Source organism: Amphibalanus amphitrite, unplaced genomic scaffold, assembly GCF_019059575.1.
Source record: "Amphibalanus amphitrite isolate SeventyFive unplaced genomic scaffold, NRLGWU_Aamphi_draft 000036F_arrow, whole genome shotgun sequence".
NCBI classification, from domain to species: Eukaryota; Metazoa; Arthropoda; class Thecostraca; order Balanomorpha; family Balanidae; genus Amphibalanus; species Amphibalanus amphitrite.
This window is the reverse complement of record NW_024881532.1, coordinates 1,086,852-1,109,714: the sequence shown is the minus strand read 5'-3', so window position 1 is coordinate 1,109,714 and position 22,863 is coordinate 1,086,852. Positions and strand designations below refer to the sequence as shown.

General features: G+C 51.8%; 1 protein-coding gene across 2 annotated transcripts in view; it reads left to right on the top strand.

Moving 5' to 3' along the window:
• Nucleotides 1–3,912: 3,912 nt before the first annotated feature.
• Nucleotides 3,913–22,863, top strand: part of LOC122371951 (serine/arginine repetitive matrix protein 5-like) — a 62,155-nt gene continuing 43,204 nt past the window's right edge. Inside the window, exons 1-4 of one of the 2 annotated variants that reach the window (XM_043348770.1) lie at nt 3,913–4,086; nt 13,365–13,530; nt 19,250–21,161; nt 21,617–22,269. In XM_043348770.1, coding sequence (XP_043204705.1) covers nt 13,371–13,530; nt 19,250–21,161; nt 21,617–22,269 — 2,725 coding nt within the window. In that variant the 5' untranslated portion in view covers nt 3,913–4,086; nt 13,365–13,370. The remainder of the gene's footprint in view (nt 4,087–13,364; nt 13,531–19,249; nt 21,162–21,616; nt 22,270–22,863) is intronic. The other variant, XM_043348762.1, reaches the window with a different exon arrangement.

Genomic DNA, 22,863 nt, shown 5'->3' with positions numbered 1-22,863 from the left:
CTTTTTGAACGCCCCTCGTAGTTACGAGCTTCAGTTTTCGGGGTCTGATGCGGTAATGACCTGGCGTTGAACCCTGGGGAATCAGGCTGCATCACCCACTCAAATCAATATACCTATGGCCTATTCTGGAGCACCGCGGCACCTTCCGAAGTCGGTGTAGGGCCTCCAGCGGCTGGTGTGGAGACGGATCGGGGTCTATTAGGGGCGGTCGCGTGGTATGCGGGACTCAGAGGCAGTTATGGACCTCTATAACCAATTGCGTTTTCGAGCCTCTTAAAATCCAAAGGACCGGAGTCCTAGACACGTGAAACCTCATTGTCAGCTATATGCACCTACTGTGGCTAGAACCTTATTTATGTACTTGCATATGTGCTTATTTAATATTTGCTTATCTGTTTAGGTATTTTGATTTTTTATCAACTGATAAGTGACAAAAGATTGGTAGGGCTCAGCGAACATTGGTAGGGCCCAAATAAACATTGGTAAGGCTCGGGCCCTACCAGGCCTATACAAAACGACGCCCCTGACTATTGTGAAACTTGGTAGGTAGGTAGGTAGGTAGGTAGGTAGGTACCACATAACTTGAAATTACTTGACGTAATGACATGATGTGGAAAGTGAAAATGATACCTAGGTATTGATGGAAATTTATGGACTTAGGTACGCTACAAGAAGATTGAATTGGTCAACCAATTCAAATTCAATCTACTTGTGGAGTAAGTCTATAGATTTTCATCAATAGTTACCACTTACCATTGAAGTTACTTGCTATCATGTTGATTTTATACATAAGAACCTCATTCATTTTATTTGTATGACATGTTTGAATGCAATTTTCTCAATAAGTGAAGAAAAATGTTGGTAGTGCTCAACAACACATTGGTAGTGCTCAGCTGAACATTGGTAGTGCTCGGGCACTCCCAGGCCTATACAAAACGACGCCCCTGACTTGTACTATAAAGCGCAGGTCTCACAAATAAATGCAATTTTGCGACCTCTTGCAATTTTGTTATTTATGTGCCGTGAAGAAAGACAAATGAGGTGCACTTTCAAATGAGACAGGCGCGACAGGTCATGCCCCAACAGAAGAAGAAGGCGGAGGCTGACAGTAACCTGCATTTGACCTGGCTGTGACCGGGTGCGACTGTCGTGCCCCGGGTCTGTCTGATTGCAACTCGACCACGCCCGCGTCTGCAGGGCCCGGATGGTGTTCAAACCGACACTCAGAAAGCGTGTCATCCTCTCAGAGTGACAGGGTGGGGTGGCACCCGTCTCTCTGCTAATGTCGGTGCACTTCACACGACCTGAACCCATCCATTAGATGAGGCAGCACATAAGTTATGGAGAGAGTGGGTTCTATCGAAAATGCAACATTTTTACCCGAGGTCTTATTGCTTCAGATCCTCCTCATTCGTCTCGTCTTAGTTACTTCATTAAAGTCCCCTCTTTTCCCTCTATTTTCTGATGTCCTGTGCCCCACCCAATCGCCATTTTGTCTGTCCGGCCTTCTCACGCCCTACATTACACTGTAATACACGGTCCGGCACTGTTTCTCAGCACTGAGTTTTCGCTGCTCGAGTCGTGCGGATCCCACCACTTGTCGCATTGCGACACGTGTATCATGACCTCCAGCCCGCGCTAGTGGCTTGTTGATTTCACTAGCCATTCAGTGGCGTCACACGCCTCACATGACGTCATCACCAACCGAGACTCGGGTCTCACACATCGAGCTTCTTGCTGACGGGGCTCAGAGGCCACGCTGCGAAGTTATCATGCGGTCTATGAAACGATGCAAACCGTGTTTATGTGCTGTCTGATCGTTGTGCTAGTGCAATATGGAGTCATTGCCTGTTTGCAGCGCTATTCATTATGCGGTAACCTTAGAATAGATCATAATAAAACGAAAGTGTTGAAATGGGTACCTATTGCATTGCTGAAAGCACTCATTAGATACCTAAATACATATCAGTTACCGGTGCTCTAATCTACATACGTTATTTTGAGACCACTCCACTGCCATTGTTGAATGCATTTCGTTACAGTTACGAACTGTCAGTCAGCACTCAGCAGTCACATTGCCACAGGGCCATCCGTGTATCCGTGTAGAGTAGCATTTTATCTGCGATATTCTCATCATATATCGCGCACTGCTGTTGGCGCCGGGCATTGCGGCGATACATTAGCCAAGATCACACCGGCGCGTCCTTACAGCTCATTTTGCGGGATCCGTGGCACCCGCAGCGGACCGCTCCTACGACACGGAGCGAATTACACGCAGACCATTGGTCACGGTCGTTTGGTCCGCGCCGGCGGACCAGCGGTCACGAGAACTGCCCTTCGCTCCGGGAGGCGTAGTGGACGCTACCGTCACATTGTGACGGTTAATGGTTCGTGACATATAGCACAGACACGCAACTTGGCAATGTAAAGTCTCAGCGTGAGTCTGACGTATATTGTCAAGGATAACGGAATGCGTACCTAATGCACAATGGTATCGTGCTTAGCGGAAAGGACATAATGATAACAACAAGTCATCTGCCTAAATCATTCCTCTTTTTTAAAGGGCCAGTGGTTCATAATTTGACAGCTACCAGGCACAAACATCAAGCTAGACGCATTTTGATATATGTCTATAAAGTTGAGCCACTGTCATGACATAAATGCACCATAATGTCAGAGCCACTTAGGACACTCCCACAATTTATTCGCAGCAAACAGCTCCTTGCAAACAGGAGTGTCTCACACGCAACTGAGAATTTCGTGTGCCAATAACATGGTTGCACCAACTGACATGTCGCAGTGTGTGTGAAGAGACTGGCTACTGGGGCGGTGCCTGGGGCGCTTAAACGCAACTTCATTTCGGTTCCCTCAATTACAGGTCACGGTTTGCCTTTGATTGGCACCGGTTCTGACGGGCCTGGATTTCGCCATAAGATCGAGGTGTCATTGATGTAATCGAGGAATTAAAGTAGGGCTTTGAAGTCGACGCGCTGATGGGGAGAACATCTTTCATGTGTTGTAGGTATAAATGACTCACATTAGTGATGTGCTTAATCCGTAAACAGACTTTCTCTGTCTCGTTCGAAGCTTTTCCTTCTAACGCATTGCCATTTTTTCTACTGGAAATATTGGTTACCTTTGACATGCTCACCTGCCACAATAAAACCAATTATTTTTCAGTCTGCTGCCCGAAACATTGTGGCTTGCGGGTGATATACATTTACATTTATCATCCAGATTTCTGATGCTACCTCATCCAAAGTGCATGCTTAGGTTCATTTCTATTTATCGTCTAAGATTAAAGACGAAACAATTGACATCGCTGAGCACTGAGCAGTTACATAGTATGAAATAAATGTGCATGTTAGGTTTAGCACGTAATGTGATTGCAATAATGCATAACTTACATTACTGGTGGTCGTTAAGGAAAGCTGAAAGGCCGGTATTTAAACGTGTAAAGCCACTAAGCAGTGAAACCAAAGTTCCACACGGTTGGACGGCGCGAGCGAATTTTGTGACAAGTCAGTTGGGCAACATCCGGGCAGGACTAACGAGACGGCGAACAATAAACTGATCCGTTTAATCCCGCGCGGCCCGAGCTGTCCGACTCGTAACACACCGGCTCCTTCCGCAGTTTCATAATCCCCACCCGTGAAAGTGGTTTCCGTTAGAGGCCGCGTCTCGGCGGGCCGAAGCTGATGACTCGGCCGGCAGCCGTCGATAGCGGTTGATATTGTTTGGACGCGTCGACGGGAGACCGATCACCTTTCTGCCGCGTGGCCCGACGACCCCCGGTCGCGCTCGGGTGCTCCGCCGCCGCCGCCGAGCGGTGCTGAGCGCTGCCGCCGGCCCGAGGGACGTCATCCCGGGTCACTCGGCGGCGGCGGCGGCGGCGGCGGCGGCGCACGCGCCAGTCTGCGGCGGCGGCCCAGAGCGGCCGGTCGGCGGCGCGGGAGGTGACGGGGGAGGTGGTGTGTCGGTGTGACGGCGACTGACCCATGGACTGAACAGACACACGTGGGGGAGAGGGGACCAAGAGGACTGTGAACGCTGAGACCGGGTGGACCCGGCAGGACTCCGCCTCAGGTGAGAGCTACTTTTAATTGATAAAGACATTTTGAGATAGTGCGGGACTAGAGCACTTCACGGATAGGCTTTTTAGGATCCGGCCCGGCCCATATCCGGCAAGTCATATCCAGATCCGCCCATTATCCGCCTTTCTTTGAATATCAGAATCCGGCCCACCCATGGCCCGTATTGCAGCCAAACTTCCAAAAAAATATCCGTAATAATCCGTTTCACCAATAACTGGTTTCACCCAAAACTGGACTAACAAATTCAATCTAAGGGACCAGACAGCCATACATCTCATAGACCATCATGGTTCCAAAAACCATGCATACATTGCATACATTATCCACTTGAAGACAAGTCTTGTGACAAGTGAGTGTCATAAAATGATGCCTATTACTTTAATCAAACCTCTGCTGCCGCTTAACACATTAGGTTAATTTTTAACTTCAATGTTGAATGTTAAAATTTTGATCCGTTTTGATCCGGGTTCAACCTTCAATTCCCAAATCCGGCCCGCCCATATCCGTTCTTTTTTAACAAATTTAGAATCCAATCCTATCCGGTCCGCGGATTTATCCGTGGATAACGGATTTATCCGGCCCATGAAGTGCTCTATGCGGGACGCCATCGTGTGTCTTGTGATTTTTGTGGATCATATTTATTCTTAATCTTAAATGTATGATCGTGGTCAAAATAACACTAAACCTTTTCCATATCTTGCGTGTAATGCTGTTTGTGGTCAGCTTCTTTGGAAGTAACACGTATTCAAACCCGACATCAAGATGAATTGGTCAAATAATTCGAACTTCTGTTGGCTTGATGAAAAAAATGGGTAGTATAAATCACTTTATTAGAGCATCCACCTGCCAGGTGCTCCAAGTGATCAGCCCAATTCATTTTCATTTTCTATAGACCATAGGTACTGATTTTGTCTTCTTCCTGTTACTTTATAAGCACTGTAATGTGACAGTAGGCATGTTCTGATGCTTTTAGAGTCTTAGTATCATTTAAAAGTGAATTACTTGTGTGACTGTCGTTATTTAAAATGGCCCGGGCTACTGAACCGCACATGCGTCTGCCGACCGTGCTTGTGTTTGTGTCGTAACCCTTCGGTGCCTGCTGCTGCACAGTTGGCTCAACAACCCGCGTTATTTCACGTTTCAATCAATTACTTCCCAGTGTGACATTCACATCGTGCAATAGAAATGGCCGAGTTGATCAGGGAACAATGAGTTTGTTAGAGACCTTTCTTGCTCAACCAGCATCGTGACACGATAATTCAATTGCGGCTTTCCCTCTCGTTAACGGCTTCGTTGGTTCTGTAGTGCATACCTCGTGAAGTACCAGCAATTAAGTTGATTTTTCCGTGCTAGATGACAAACAATGTGTATGATCAATTATCATGATATCCGGTGCACATGGATGTTCACTGATAACAAGCAAGCAAACGAATTTTAATGCTTGCTTTTAATGAGGGAACAAAAGAATAGCGCTGCTTGTAAATCAGGCCCTATAGTATTAGCCAGGTCCTATAGTAAGTATCAAATCTTAGAAGACAAGATATATCGGAATTTCGGTAACCCTTAGCTGTGCACAATTATAGTTCTACTTTTCTAATTGCTACTGTTCATCAGGGTGCTGTCCTTTTAAGATCCGCCTTACACGTATCTATGTCTGAGCTTCCATTGTTTCGTCCAGCCATAAGTCGTGTCGGTCCCTGTTCATTACCTGACCGCCCCTACCGTGCCCGATCGGGGACAAGGAGACAAATGGCCGGCCCGGCGGGACATGGTCTGAACGGGCCGACCCACAGCGTGCCTAACCACTAAGCCACCGTGGCTGGGTCCTGTCTGGGCCGACCCACAGCCTGCCTAACCACTAACCAGTCGCTATGTCGCGACTGGGTCCTGTCTGGGCCGACCCACAGCCTGCCTAACCACTAACCAGCCACTACCGTGGCTGGGTCCTGTCAGGGCCGGCCCGGCCAACAGCTCCGCTGCCCCCCACGACTGTCCTGTCTGCGACTGGCCAAGCCACAATTACGAGTGTATCCTGTCCGCGGGACGGCCCAGCTACCACCAGCAACGCTGGGCCCACGGTTTTGTCCTGTCGGGCTATTGAGGTCACCTGACTGTATCAGAAATGTTACAGAAATAGAGTCTCTGTTGAGCGAACGTTTCTTACAGTTAGATTGCAGCAGTCTCAGCCATATTACTCGTTGAGTGGTCTCTGGCTGACCTGCAAGCAATCTCTATTCTCAGACAGTCCCGTGTTCTCTGAGACCTCCAATAGCCATCAGTGGTTCGCTGATCACTGAGGATGGCACGCCGAGGCCTCAGCGCGGCCCATCCACTCGGAATGCACGAGACGTGCGCGCCTCATTCCGGGTCAGCTTCGGGGCTCTCTCTACGAGAGGACCTCCGAGTGGCCTCTGAGGCCGAACGTGATCGATACGGGATACCGTTACGGGATTCGACGGGATGCTTATGAAGTGTTCGGCGGTAAATGTAGCTTCACTCGGCGATGACAGGTCACTGTCGATCATGAGACGTTTGATAAATTTACGCTGAAGAAACCAACGCGATCACAGTGAATATTTCTATTTTTTAATCTGGATCATCGTGCATGCTTACCATTTCATTCCAAAATTGTTCGACGTCAACCGTTTACTTGTTATATCCGGCCCTGTTGAACTCAGCCTCCCTTCCTTTGATCTGCCACAAATCAAACCTCAACCCGGGCTCGGGGTGTTCATCCGTGACGACGGGTTCGGAGGAACCGAGCGGCGCCGGCCAATTTATGGCTCCCGCGCACGAGCTGAGCCCGCTGCACAGTCGAGAGGAAGGCAGTTCAGAGGTTAACAATGACGCCGCTCCATAGAAAGGCATCGCCGCCAACAAATGTGTTCCTGTGACCCGGCCCGGCCCCGCCACTCCATTGTGCCGAGAAACTCGGCAGGCTGGTTTGGGCAGTGTTCGATCTGTCACAGCTGAAAGATACCTCGCACCTGATAGTAATTTTATGGTATATGTCGATATCTACGCCAGGAATTCGGAAAAAGCGTTTCTAGAACGAGTGCCAAGCCATTCATCTGCTATGTTTTCAATGAATCAGCGTCATTGAATCAGCACTATCAATATGATACCTAATTAATTACCTATATGTTACGGTAGTAGGGACGACACTTCGAGGATTGGTTCAATCAATGCATGACTAGATGGACTTCAATGAAAAACACTGTTAAACAGGACAATTGCAGTGATTCTCTGGTTTAAACGTGTCTTGTCAGGCCATATGTAATGGCTGAGAGCGTCGTTTATATGTTCAGCTACTGTAACATCCAACGTTTAGTCAAACAGTCACGAGACTGCAATCAATCACAAGAACCGAACCGTGGTCTGGAGACTCCCGCTAATCATAGGAACTTGGAGCGCTATGAGAAAACGGCAGCTCCACACCATAAAACCACATCACGACGGAGACTGCAATAGATCACAAAAACACACCGCACATACAGCGGCGACTGCCAGTGCTCACAGGAAGACATCACCAGTACGGCTCTCGTGCTACCCCGGCCCGGCACGGCTCCTGCCGTGTGCCGGTGAGCCTCCATCACCGATTGGTCGCGCGTCACTCCCGCACGGCTACCCTCGCGGCGGTTCTTCTTTTTACACGGCTCCTCAGGCAGCCGTGACGCCCTGTCGTGACCCGCCGGCTGGTCACGTGACCACTGCGCCCGCCCCGGGGCCGGCGTGCAGCCTTGTGCAAGGTGCGTGGTTTCTTGGAGCTGCCAGGAGCTGCACAGTGCCGCAGGAGCCCTCTCGATGGTGAACAGGGGTCACTGATCAATAGCCTCTTTCACCCTTGTCGTGTCCTGTCGAAAAACGATTCGTGATGTCCGTTAACCAAGCTGCTGTGATCTCGCGTTTATCCGTGATAGAAACCATTATCTTTCGAACCACAAACGGTGACATGTGGCAATCACGTGATGTGAGGGCGGCACCGGAAGGTATGCCGGCATCGTGTGCCTGAGTGTCACAGCCGGTACGGGAGGTGAGCCTGGCCCGGTGCAGACTCCTCGTCCCGGCACTGCGACCGGTATACGGTGGCGCTGCGAGTATCGTATGCAGCGACACGCCACTTTCACCGGCAAGTGGTGCCGGCTGCGGTCGGCGCGTGCCGAATCGGCTCAGAGGATGGGGCGGCGCCGGCGGCGACCACAATGGCAGCCTTCCGAGGCCGCCGCAGGGACTCGCAGGCACTCCAGCGCGCGTCAGTTACTCCACAGGCACTCCACTCCGGCGTCGGGGGCTCTCCACTCCCGGCGCCTGTCGCAAAGAAATCCCACCACTCACCACTTGGACTATGTTTGTTGACCGGAGGGACGGCTCGTAGAGATTAGGCAATATCTTTGCATATAAAAACTTGTTGCTTCACCCACTTCTTGAGGGAAATGAAAAAGTAGCTCGAGTGATCCCAACAAGTTGATTTCTGAATTCAAAATTCAAAACTTCAAAATGTCATAGCATTACTTCTTGCTTCACATTGAACTTTCACACCTCCTGCTTATACGTCCGTTTTTGTCTGTCACCATCTCGTTGCTCCATTTTCGTACCCATCCACCACATGTCCCATTTTCTCCATTACCAGGCGGGTGTCCCAGTGTATTACTGTGGCGAGAGACCATCATGACACATTCCTCCTCCCTGATGGACCACCAGACGCAGCCCTCGCTCCCTGATGATCGCGGGCTCAGAGCGGCTGCGAGCAGGGGCTTTGTTGGCCTGATCCACACATGCTGAGCGTGAAATAGAGATAGGTAATTGGACTGAAAAGCTCTGACCGTCTGGCCGGGAATAACAGACTCTGTCTCATCTTCTGGGTACATTAGCGCGATTGATTATAATGCCTCCATCTATCAGCGTGCCAGCGGGCTACTTTGGACTGGTCGCAGCGCCCCACGGTCTCTTACCGTGGTGAGAAATGCATGTGCCCCAACATGTGGAAATGCTGAGTGAGCAGACTTGCCATTGCCATCAAGCGATGCTTTCAGCAGCATTTAGATCCAAGCCGCAGGGTTAACCCTATTAGTGGCAGGCTCCTGGCTACCCCTATTAGTGGCAGGGGGGGGGCTGTTTACGACCCCCCTTGATATCTCGAGATCTAACGGGCCGATTTTCAAAATTCAAACGGCATTCGATTTCGCTCAACGTGATCTTCATTTCTAAAAAATAAAAATTAAATAATGTCAATAGGGGGGTAGATGGGGGGTAAAACGGGCAAATTGCAGATACCTACATTTTAGACTATTTATCACGGCCAGGTTTCTGAACCAATCTTAACGCAACTTTTGCCGATCGATAGAGAATGAACCAGGAATTCACATGGATCCTAAAAATATGCATTTTCAAAAATCATAGGTGGATACAGATCATTGAGATTGGGGGTACACAAAAAGTATAGTAAATAAGGTTTTTGTTGGTACTGTTTCTAAAAAGGGTGGTAATGCTCTTGTTATGTTACAATTTTCTTATGAGAGAACGACTACAATTGTATTGGTCATGCCTAGGCGGTGTCAGGGCACCTATGTTGGGAGGTAAAACATAACCCCCCTTTTTGTACGCCTCGATCCGCCTATTATAGCAAAAACGTGTCAAAAGAGGATGCACAATAACTTTGTATATGTTATCACATGATACCTTTCATTCACTGTTCGTAAAACTGGTGCATACAGTTATAATACATCAGCATCGTGATCTTCGCCCAAATGACTCGCTTCACGAATAGGACCCCCCAATTCACAGTGCTCTGGAGCCGCCCCTGGTAAAGTTATGAACTTGAAATTTTCAGGGAATGTGCCCAATTTAGTTTTAGGAAAAGTCAGAAAATTTCAGCATCGTAGCTTCAGCGGTTTCGGAGATATTCCCGAAAAACCTGAGGGGTGGATGAAAACAACCCCCCTGCCACTAATAGGGTTTTAATGCCTCGATAGTAGTGTAACTGTTATTTAGGCTCAAATGGCCACAATTAAGCATTTTCACTGAATGAATTAATAATTTCATCAGACTGACGAACTACCTTGACTCATACGGCATAAAAGGTTGGGGTTTTACGCGATAAGCCACTGCCAGGTTGAAAGAAAAGGTCATTTCAGCGACATTCCTGCATCACAGCAATCCTCTGAATGCTAAATACTCACACAAACGACCCTCCCCCTCACCCACACACCCGCACACACACACGGTACGGCGGCTGCAGTTTCCGGGGCCACAAGGTCGCCGCTGGACAGCTGAGCGGCGGTACGTGACACCGTCCGTGTCGGCACGTGTCACAAACACGTCCGGTGGCGACTCGCCGTGACATGGTCGCATCCTTTGTTGGCCACTGATTTTGGGAAGATGAGGCTTATCCGGCTGACTGCTGTAAATCTCACATAAACCCACATGAGGTGATTGTGCCGTAAAATGACTGGACCAACGTGAGCTAAGTTCGTGTAGTTCTATCAACAATTTTAGGTGAAATCAATAGTAATTCAAATTTTGTTTTTGAATAATTTGAAAATCATTCTCGCAAAACCATTGGTATAGGCAATTGGTGACGTGAAATTTGGCAATTTTGCACTAACACTATGGCTGTAAATGAATCCACCAGAAATTGCAGGGCTGCTGGGAAAGCAAGGCATGTGACACTCAAACTGACGTCATGCATCTCTACAAAACTGCCCAAAATTCTACCAGCAGACTCGATACAGACCCTGCCCAATAAGCATTTATCATATAGCGACGGCGTCAACCGCAAGCATTCTAGCACATATGAACTTCACGCTCTGAAACCACATTGTCACAAGCACGAGCTAACGAAATCGTTACGCGGCTGTTTGTCCTCGTCACGGACATGCGCCACGACTGTAACAAAGCCAAGAATTTCAGCGGTGAGCTGCTAAGGAGAGACACGCCCGCTCCGAGCTCGTCTGGAAATATTTCTGCGCTAGGTCTGTATAGGAGGATCCCACTGCGCCAAAATCGCCCAAGAGGGTTACGTCGGCACTCAGGTCGTCTCGAAAACTCCATCTGCGTCTCGTTGGCCGCACGCTGCCGACCCCTGCTGCAGTCGGCCGACCCCGGTCTCTGCAGACTCACCACCCTGTGACCTGTACCGCCAATTCTGTGCCATTGCCTGGGACGTGCGCCGCAGACAGCGGGAGATGCCTCCCTGGTCGGCAGGGCGGTCCCACCGCTGCACGTGTTGCCTCACATGGACCTTTCGAAAGAGGTCCGTCGGTTGCGGCGCGGCTGTTTTGTGGGAGCCGTGAGCCAGCAGCGGCGGCGGAATGAAGGCCCTGAGGCAGTGGTGGTAGAGACGACTCTGCGAGTCGGTAGCCGCGGGCTGGGTGTAAATAGGGTGCTAACATTTTACTTTTCACATGGGCAAAACCTGGGGCTCTGGGAGTATGTACATGCAATAGTCGCCGCGCCTTAGGGTGGATTATAAGTGATTACGACTGCCCACATATTTTGAAATGCATAAAATTGCTATTAATTTCATTGCAAATAAATCCCTTAACATTGATATGTTTTTCAGATAATGCACGTCTTAACAATTTTACTTTTCTTAGAAAGCGTATTCACACAGTAATATCTTGCGTTAGCCTGACGGGCGTCGACCAATAAAGCACCACCTAAAAAGGCGGAACACTGGGGTATCTATCTGTTCGTCTGAATTCCCATTCATAGTTCTGCGAGTCCATCCATTGTCTGTCCGGTCTACCGCGTCGTCATTTGTCGATGCGGGCGCGGCGCGGCGGCGGCGGGCCGAAATTGGCCGCGCCGTCCGCCCAGCTGCCGGGTATGGAGACATCTCAGAACCTCCCGCCGTGACATTTCCAACAACGTTAGGGCGGGGTAACGGCGGTGTCAGGGCGGTGTCAAGCTGGGGTCAAGTATGTATCACAGTGGCATCAGGGTGGTGTCAGAGGATGCCAGAAGCGACAGAAGTGTCAGAGGAACGTCAGCAGGACAGCGGCCCGCCCAGGCCACTGCCAGGTCCGCCCGCGCGCATCAGGTCCGCCCGTAACCTTCACCTCTGACCCCAGCCGCCCCGTGACCCCGTCTGCGCGTGCCCAGAGGCGCACTCCACCCTGGATTGGACAGCGTAACTCCATTTAAGGTGTTGTGCTACCGTTTATTCAGACAATACATACGTGTATGTTCTGAAGGTGTTTCGCTCGGACAGTTGCACTCGCTCCCGCCTCCCCTCTCGAAATGTGGATAGAGGTCGGTCCGCGAAAAGTTTTACGTGACCTCTACGTAAGGGGACAGCTTTTGCAATTCTTTTTATTCCGTGTTGCACTGTTCCCCAGCAGAGCTCATACAGGAAAAATATACTTAGCGAAGCAGGGATAATATTCACCTCCATTGTCTGAATCCACTCTGTCATCCGTACATCCTGCCACATTCCGGGAGTGGCTGCGGCAGGTGGTCTGTGAGGCGTTTTCGTCTAAGCAGATTTCGGCTACCTTAGTTGTGGGGAGGGATTGTCTGGGTGTGCGCTAGAAGCGGGCTCTCGAGTCGGTTCTTTTAGTAACAGTGGGCGGCATATGTGAATGCACTGTGGACACATGCGCTCATTATCCGACATGCAATACTGGGAACCCCTCTTTGTTCTCGGCCGGCAGTCTTCATGGTTTGTTTTTGCGCGGGCTTGGGGCCTTGACACCGACTGCCTTTGCAATCTCCAGGCAGCCTCTCCCTTAAAGCTGGGCAACGTCATTCTGTTCAAAGTATCAAAGCTCTACCACTTACCAGTAGGTAGGCGCGGAATGCAGATTGATTTTAAGACGGCAAAAAAGGGCTGGGCAAAATAAGCTCCTCTGTGAGCAAGCTCCCTAATTTAGTCCCAGCTCGTCCCGTGACCGCCTGTGTAGTCACCGATGAATCCAAGTAAAGTCGTGTGACTAACCGCAGCCGACGGATGTGGGAAACACAGCCGACGACAACAGCGCACTCAATCGCCGCAAATTCGCTGATGACGCCCCATTGAAGGCGGCTAACGGTCCCCCGGTTATTGACGTTTCGTGGCGTCTCGCTCGTCACGTCAGTCGTCATCAGCGGGAAACGTCAACCATGAAGCGAAGAATGAAGCTATGTCGGCGACGTCGGGCTGACGAGAGTTCGTTTAGGGAACAATGCGAGGGCGGGTGCGTGGGACATGTTTAAGGACAGTGTAAGAAGCGTCTGTGTGTTTGTGAAGTGTTCGAGACGACGCGCTGACATCTGACCGCGTTCTTACAGGTGGCGATGCGTCTGTTCCGCCGGCGGGGGTCCGACTCGGCCCCCCAGCTGGTCAGTCTGTCTCCGCTGCGCAGAGAGGAGGGCGGGGACCCAGAGGACCCCGCCTCTCCACCCCTCATCAAACCGTCCATCATCTACATATCAGCCGACGAGCAGCACAAAAAAGGTGAGCCGCCGCTGAGGGGAAATTTATCAGCCGAGTTTTGAGAATGGACGAATATGGCTACAGTTAAGTGCCGATTCTTGGAGACGCCCATTGCTTATTTACAACGTGAATTTATTATGCTCGTCAGATTATCATATCGCATGCTGTCAACACGTCAGCCCATTATCAAGTTATCCAAGCTATCTTGACAATCACCAATGGCACCGTATTATGACAATCAATTGGCACGTTACGCCATCGCATCGGCAGTCACATAAACCAACATCAATTTCCCTCCATCAAATCACCAGTAACCATACATGGAAAACGTGCATCCTCTCCCACAGCACAGTCATCGACAAACCCACATCACATTATGCGGCGCCACATCAATCCCACGCCCACCAAAGTCTGACCACAGCGTGCAGAATCTGCCACAGAGCCGCCAGCCTAACCAACTCCGGCTCACACAGCTCCAAAACTGGACCCGCGCACAGCGCCCAAATTCCGGTCAGCGCGGCGGGGTGGGAAAGTCGTCTTTATCGGCCCGATCGGCGGGCTGGAGAGACTCGGAACTCGGAGTGACAAGGCGGCACGTACATACGAAGCCCGGTCGGTGGGTCGAGCAGGAACGGCAGGCACCTCCCTGACATCGCAGACGTCTGAGGTGTACGACGAAAGGCATGGCTGGCGGGCCAACCTGTACCGCATCGCTCTGACCGAGGCATGCGCGCATGTGACCCGGGACATGTCAGCTGACAGAGTGACATATCGATCTACACACGTCACGCGACGCGTTCACTGTTGAAGTGTTCAGGGCCGATCAATGTCGATTTATCATGCATACGTCTGTAACGTTCGGCTCCATCTCTCTCCCCCTCTCTCTCTCCCTCTCTCTCTCTCTCTCTATCTCTCTCTCTCTCTCTCTCTCTCTCTCTCTCTCTCTCTCTCTCTCTCTCTCTCTCTCTCTCTCTCTCTCTCTCTCTCACGAAAAAAAAAACTAAAACACATATCGACGCATGCAGACAACTGCAACTATTACTCCTCAGTTCCCCACACAAACCAAACATATGCATATCAGCCGATACCAACGACATATACAGTGCACAGAGCACGCACACGACCTATCCCGCCTCATCCTGTCTCTCTCCTCATCACGACCCGTCCCATTCCGTTCCGTCCCGTTCACGTTCCGTTCCGTGACGGTGCGTGCCGTGAGTCGTAACGCCCATCGTCACTCGAGAGTGACACGAAGGGCGCTGACTCGGTTGTGCATCGGCTGCGCCTCCTACTTGGATCTGCTCCAGTGCCGGCAGTAAAAGTTGTAGGTGTTATATCCGACTGCTTCCTGGTTAAGTCAAGAACATGAAGTTTCACTGGTTATAAATCATTTTTAGGTAGAAGGGCGCCAGCCGCCAGGTTTAAGCTCTATGTATCTGACTACCTACATACTTAGATTGTAACATGTGTTGATAATTTCCGAAACAATTGTAGTAGCTTTTCATCAATGAAAATTCATCCTTTTTATCAAAAGTCGCCAGCGTGCTAAACCGAAGGACCGTTATAGTTTGCTCATTTAGTAACAGACACTATCCTGTCACCTAGCATTTTGAAGTCTGGGCTGGGCCTGCCTTTTGTCTTCTGTTAATTTGGTCTTCACCAGACATGTCGGATTTGTTTTATTTTCACTGTCATTCGATTCAAGCATTTAATTGTAAGGTTATTTCATTATAAATAGTTATTGGCAAGATTTAAAATCGCTTTCGCTGACTAAGCGAAGTTTCCGGCTCTGAGTGCCTGCTCAGTTCCAAACCATTCAACTCTCTCTAAACGTCTCCCCGCTGCACAGTCGGCGAAACTGTCTCATCGTGACCCGCTGGTCGGCGGACCTCTGATTTCCGTCAGAAAGCCGCCGCAGGTCACGTGCCGCGGGGTCATCCGGTGACACGGCGCTCCCGGAGGGCCATCGCACCCCGGGTTAACCCAGTTATCAGTTCAGTCACACCCGGCGCCGCGGCGAGAGTGCAGTGCAATGAACGAGACACTCGTAGGGCAACCACAAACGGCCTCCGCATCCCGGGCGAACCACCGCCTTCTCACGCTCGTCTCATCCGGAGCGTGAACCGGGGTGCGGCAGCGAACACCGACTGGCTGCGTTACACGCCAGCCGTGGATAATTTCCAGCCAGGGTTACGCTCGAAGGCGGTGTGATGCCCGCGGGACGAGGCCAGTGCCCCTGCCGACCAGGCTCAGTGATGTATCGAACGTCCGTAACGGTATATACGCTGACGGCCGCTGCACCGAACAGCCGTCTTTGGCGTCTTGCATGCGAAATGGGCATGATCATTTCTCACTGGGCATTGTCATAACGCCAACCAGAAAATGCAATGATCTTAGATGGGACCTGAGGCGCACAACACTCCTCTCGAATGCAAGCCGAAAACCGGTCCAGGTTCTTGTCGTTAAGGGCATGAAGATTTTTGTGCAATCGCACAGAGAAGGTTCACGAAGGTGCAGCGTACTCAGAACTATCCCTGGTTGAAAAGAACCGCGCCGCTCTTTTGATTTTATCTCATTTTGAGTTTAGTTTGTCGGAACTATCAACTAGCATGGTTTACCGGAAGAGCAGTGCTGACTGCTGACTGTTGAATACAATTTATTTTTCCTGTCATCGCTATCCCCAAGATCGCTCCCACAATGTACATGTATGAATGTGGAGCTAATTTATATGAATGTGGAGATGCACCAGCGTTATACAGAAGCCACAACCGGCGCACACCCTGGGCTGGACCCATTTGAATCGACCATACCGAATGCACCAAAGCGACCAGTAATGCGAGCCAAGCGGTCGAATGTTGCATTGCACGCTCAATATTTGTTATTCAGTATCCAACCGTGCAGACCTAGCTCGAAATTCACCGGCCCAAGTAAGGTTAGGCCGGCATTTCATTGATGAATCATTGGTAGATACGCACAGCTCTGCCTAGCGACATGCTCCGATTATTCAGATGCATGGATAATGTATACTCACATGACACTGGCATGCATGCATAATTGCATATTGCATGTTGAATATTGCTTATGTTCATAGAAATGGAAGAAGCCGCAAGTGCTGATGAAACAATTCCAGTGATGTTGCAAGGGAATTGCAGCGAGTGGACCTAGGTGACATCCAGAGACGTTTCCACGTTATTGATGGTGAATCCGATGCATACCTAATACCTATAAATGGTGCAACATTGCATGCAGCTTTTATTCTTCTTAATCCATCATATAAGAGTCAACATTCTACCTTGGTCCATATGTCCCGATCTGGAATATTCGAATACGTCTTTTCTTTCTTGCATTACGGCCAAGCCATGTTCACCAGTCTGCGCCTCCCATGCGCCTGTAAAACAGCATCTCACAGTGAGGAACCGGAAGAGGCACACGTTAACAGCCGGCCGAAAAACCCACCGTTCACCGCACCACGCCCACAAAATACCGGCCGCGTCACCGACCGTCTCCATGGCGCCACGAACGCCCATCGCGCGGCCGGGCGCTCTCACGGCGGCGGCGGCGGCAGAACTGTTTTCTGGTGGTAACTTCTGTCTGTCTCGGCGGAGTGGCAGGGTTGGGGTGCCATGGGTAGCGGGCAGCAGCGTACACTTACGGCCCTCGACCTGGGTATCACACACATACTCTTGCACACAGACACCACACATGCATATTGAATACATACTATACATACATGCCTCGGCCACCGGACTTTGGAGCGCAAATAGTCGCTCATCGCCACCCGCACCCATCCACCGGACCACACGGTTTTTATGGGTCTGTGTCGGATGCGGGTGTTGGTGTTTTGTGGATGACAGCTGACGGATGACGGATGACAGGTGATGGCTGACGGATGACGGCCCAACACCCCGACCTCTGGCCACCCAGGAAGTGAATCACTTCCCGAAACGGTCCGTGTGATGGGACTCTGGATGTCACTGGCCTCACATTACGTGCGGTCAAACATCAGCCATCTGTCTGAAATCACTCCTCGATCGACTGTAATGGATCCACACGCCATTAGTAATTAGGATAATGTCTACCTACTTATTTATTTACACTACTTTATTTACTCATGGTTCAAGCCGTTATGAGTGATCACTAGAAAACAGTTCTATGTATACCTAATCCCAATGAGTGTGCAAGGTTACAGTAGAAAACCAAACATTGAAGGCAGTCAATTGGCATTCACTGCTACTCGAGTCGTTGAATGCGTGCTGTCTCATTTCGTTTCAAATTCCTACGCAAATCTAGCAATAAAGAGAAGGTACTAACATCTTTGCATGGTAGATCAAAATGAAACTTTTGAACTTTTCATTTCATGCAGCGAAGGTGCAGGATGAAATGGGGCACCTAGCCCTATCAGGGCACGGTTTATGCTGCATATTTTCGGCCATCTTTTTGGCGACTGGCGAGTGGCAACTGCCTCCCCCCCCCCCACCCTCACACGACCATCTCAAGCCCGGACAGCTGCTGTATTGCAAGGATTGCCGTGCAATTGCAGGCCTGCAGCGCCCCCTACGCACCGTTCGGCTCCCACGAGGGGGCAGGCGTGCCGCCGCCGGCCGGCTGTGGACGCTGGCTGCAGGGAGGGGCGCGGCGGTCGGCCCGGTCCGGCTCCTGTCTGTGTCTGTCTGTGAGTGACTTCTGATTCGTCCACTCCATCTGTCGGAGCTGATCGATGGGTGCGTTGGCCCCGCACGGATAGATTTATACGGCACTGAGAGCGGCGCCCGAACTCTGATTACCGACACGACATGTCTGGGAGTCGTCGAACCGAGCTCGGCCCGCGGCACAAAACGAAATGGTCCGTATCGTCCTGAGAGGCGGCCAACGAGCGTGTCTTCTCACGAAACGACGGGATCATCATGGAAAGTGCTCCTTTTATAAGAACAATAGAACCTAATTGTGCATGGCGAGAGCGATGAAAACACGAAAAAGAACTCCAGAAAGCCACGCTTCTTCTCACAGTTCTAAGCCTATGGGTCATATACGGGAAAGCTGTCAAGTTGTGCTTGGTCTTTCAGAGTGTTCGGTCACCCCTCAGCGGTTGTGCGTTCCGCCGAGTTGATCACAGGGCGGCTGCCGGCAGGGATGTACTGTAACAGCCGTGCCTATAACCGTGCCTGATATGGATGGGAAGTGGCCGTTAACACTCTGTTCGGCTCGTGGATTATGGGTGGGAATTCGATTCTATGGCTCGCTGTAATTATGTGAACTGTGTTCAGCAATACTAACTTTCACAACATTCGTCACTGCGGCATAGATTCGCAGGAGTGAGCCATCAAATCGTGCTTTCTAAGAACGGAGGACGGCAGTTAATACGCAGACGAGGACGACTCACATATGATATTTTCATTGGACACTTCTTTACCACGCATAAAAGTGTTTTCTTATTCAGTTACTAGTTACATGTTGTCGACTGTTATGATCCCACTCGTAGCAACTAAGGTCGTGCGAATGATAAAGATTTGGAAAAAATGATATACATATGTGTTGCCTTTTAAATTCTGGGTCGAGGTCAAAGACCAATAGACGTTTAATATTGGGTTACATAATTTACTCTATCAAATGTCGACCTGACCTTAAACGCCTAGGCCCCGAGCATCTATGAAGCAAATGCCTATCGGCAGAGTCAGACTCGGCCTCTGACAAATGCTCTTGTTCGCCGAATTATGCTGACCTTTCTGTCCTTACGTTTCAGACGTGTCAACGTGGGGCCGCCGGGTGGGCCGTCGTCTCTCTCGTCTGACCCGGTCGGGCAGCAGCGAACAAATCAGCGGCTCCAGCAGCTCGGGACGGCGGCGGTGGCGCGTCTCCGAACCCCGCACAGAGCACCGGATAGAACCCCGACCGGAGCACCGCCCGGAGCACCGCCCGGAGCACAGACAGGAGCACCGCCCGGAGCGCCGCCCGGAGCCGGAGCCCGACCCGGAGACCCGCAGTCTGCGCGCCGAGCGCCGCAAGGTGGACAGGGTGGAGAGCATCCGCAACCTGCTGCGCCGGCCGGTGGTGGCCGTGCGCGACCGCGAGCGGCGTGGCTCGGACACCGCGCTGCCACTCACCCCCGTCACCGAGCAGCGTCAGTCACGGCCGGCGCGGCCCGTCAAACGCAGCATCAGTCTCTACAAGAGCGCCTCCACCAGCCACCTGGACAGCGACCTCAACAGTCTGAAGGATGCGCTCCGACAGTCCCGTGAGCAGGGAGTGTGGAACCAGTCGGCCTACCTGCCCACTAAGACTATGAGTTGTGACAACATCATAGAGATGGGTACAAAGAACGTCCTGCCGCCTCCGGAAAGCCGGCGATACCCCCTCTCCGTGCTTCCCGAGGAGCCGGGACCGGTCACCCTGCGCAGGAAGGTTACCATTGGGGACGTCCGCTCCCGCAGTCACGAGGGCTTCCTGAGTGATGGCAGACCTCGGCGCTACCAGCCAGCGCCCTCAGCAGGCCAGAGGCAGCGAATGGGAGCGATGGGCGGCGGCCAGCCGGCTGAGCACCGGTTCGTGTCAGGAGGTCACACCGCGCGCAGCGTGGGTAACATCACGATCAGTGTGTCGGAGGGAGCGGTGGGCGGAGACAAACGTCCCCTCCACATGGCCTGCTCCACAGAGAGCGGGTACGACAGTGACGGTACCCGACGCAGTGAGGGATCCCCACCAGGCAGCACGCGCCGCATCAGCGTCCACAGTACCTCCAGCGAGGACAGCGGCAAACTGTCCACCCACGAGCTGCGGTCGGCCAGAGCGCGCACAGTGCCCGCCGATATAGGGAGGGTGTCCGGCTCGGCGTACCAGACGCGCGTCATCTCCATCTCGCCGGATCCCCGGGAGGAGGAGCGCTCGCCGTTCGCCTGTCAGCGCAGTAACACGGTGCTCCGCCAGCCGCCCAGCGAACTGTGGTTCAGCGACGACGCCAACCTGTCCTCCTGCTCGGCCTCAGAGCCGGCCACACCGCCAAAGAAGTTCATACAGCACAAGTCGCGCCCGGCCAAGCCGCCGCGCAAGTCGCTGCTGCGAGAGCAGGTGACGGAGATCTCCACACAGACGTCACTGCCGTGGGACCGCAGCCAGTACGACGAGCTCTCAGACACCGAGAGTCTGTCCGGTCTGCACCGGAGCGACACGGTTCGTCGCCGGTACCCCGAGCCGGGAGGTCACGGCCGCGCCGGCGACAGCGTCGACCCGCCCGAGCGCGGGCATACGGGAGTCTACTACGCGCGCCGGGCGCCCACCATCGACCCGCGATCCCGGTCGGAGAGTCACCTGCTCTCAGACGGCTATGGCCGGTCCAGATCGGAGAGCTACTCGCGGGACCGCGGGGATCCCTCCGAGGTGCCGACCCGGGGCCGGATTCGGATGGGGACCCGGGAGGCGGCCCGCGAGCCGGGCCGGCCACCGGCCCGACCCCGGTCCACGGGTCACCTGGTGGCGGCCGGCGGCGGTCCGACCAGCCCGGCAGCGCTGCCCTCACTGCCCGCAGACTTTACCAACAAACAGTTCAAGATGCTGCGCGTCAAAAAGGCCGACGGAGACTCACTCGGGATCTTCATCGCCAGAAACAGCGGTCACGGTTATCTTATCGCCGAGATGGAGCCCAACGGCGCCATAGCGAGGTATGTTTGTGCAAAAGGCATTTATTTAAAAAGGAGGTAAGTAAAACACACTAAAAGTTACACAGTACCTAACACAGTAACACAGTAAACACAATAATTCATAGCCGATTCAGCATTGCGACGAATTAATACAAAATCACCAGATTGACATGCTCTTTACTTAATTATATTCGTGGTACTTTTACTATGCATGCTTGTCTGTAAGCCTAAAATAGATATTTAGACTTAAACCGTTTGTGCTTTGCCTATTCTTTCCAGGAAAGGGTTACAAACGGCGCTCAAAGATTGTGCTTTTCGCCACATCATAAAACGAGTCATGGGCTATGAGTCCTTGATTGTTTTATCACTACACCTCTTACTTTTTGACCAGCGCAACAAAAATGGCTGCCGTAAGCATGCTTGTCGAACTTGGTCGAACCACACAATGACATTGATGCTACGTCTGCTCATTTCAGGGACGGCCGTTTCAAGGTGGGTGACGAACTGGTGAACGTGAACGGACGCCGGCTGCGTGGCTGTGCCCTCGAGTCGGTGCTGGACGTGCTACAGGACCCGTCGCCCGAGCTGGACATTGTCATAGCGCGCGACTTCCACCCGGACCGGCTGCAGCCGGCCGCGCCGCCGGCCGGTCAGCACGTGGTGGTCATCTCTGTACCGGACACGAGCGGCGGCGGCGGCGGCGGCGCGTCCGGCTCTCGGGACGAGCTGCTCGACGAGCCGGACGACTCGCTCGAGTACCCGGCCACGGGCTCGGAGCCGTACGACGCCTCCGAGGCGGACGAGTACCGTCGGCCCGAGTCGGTGCTGTCGGCCGTCTCGGGCTACTCGGTGTCCAGCGCGCAGTCGGTGTCGTCGGTGCGCGAGCTGCTGCGCCGGCGGCACGAGCAGAGGGCCGGCGCCCGATCGGCCAGCTCCACGTCCTCCTCCCGCCGACCCAAGTCACTCATCACGTCTCTGCTCACCGTTTCCTTTGAGAAAGGTGCAGGCAAGAAGAGTCTCGGCTTCAGTATCGTCGGAGGCCGCGATTCGCCCAAAGGCAACATGGGAATCTACGTTAAGACGGTCTTCCCGAACGGACAAGCCGCCGAAGAGGGCAAGCTGATAGAGGGTATGTAATGCAAAGCACATATGGGATGGAAGCGCTGTTAAAAACAACCCATATTCTGTACATTTATGCTTTATAAATACCGAGCACAACCAGCTCGAACGCTACCCTGTTCGAATGTTTTATGGTTGTTTCCTGTGTGCCGTCCTTTGGCCTTTCTTGATTATTGTGTACGGATAAGTGTCCCGTGAGCCAGAAAACTTTTTGCCCTCAAAGCTTTTAACCTCATTTACTATTTCGACTAGGGTCGTCGTTGATCGTGGTCCTAGCTTTCCTGGTCACTTGAAAGTCACAGTATAATTATAGCAACTCTGACAATCCTAATTGCCTTACGAACCATAAACGGTTGTAAAAGACGAGTTAACTGTTTTTTTGTCCTTACCCTGGTCTTCCAACCCTCTCATCATCTCGTCTTCAGACTGAAGGGCAAAACTTTCACTGAAGTAGTCCGTGAATTATGAAAGCACCAACTTAAAAACGATCGAGTAGGAGTGAACCGGTTGGAGCCTTGCGAATAGCGATGTGGAAACGGATCTGATACATTTGAGTAATCGTTGTCGTGATGCTATAAATACCTACTCCTTTCGTGATCCAAGC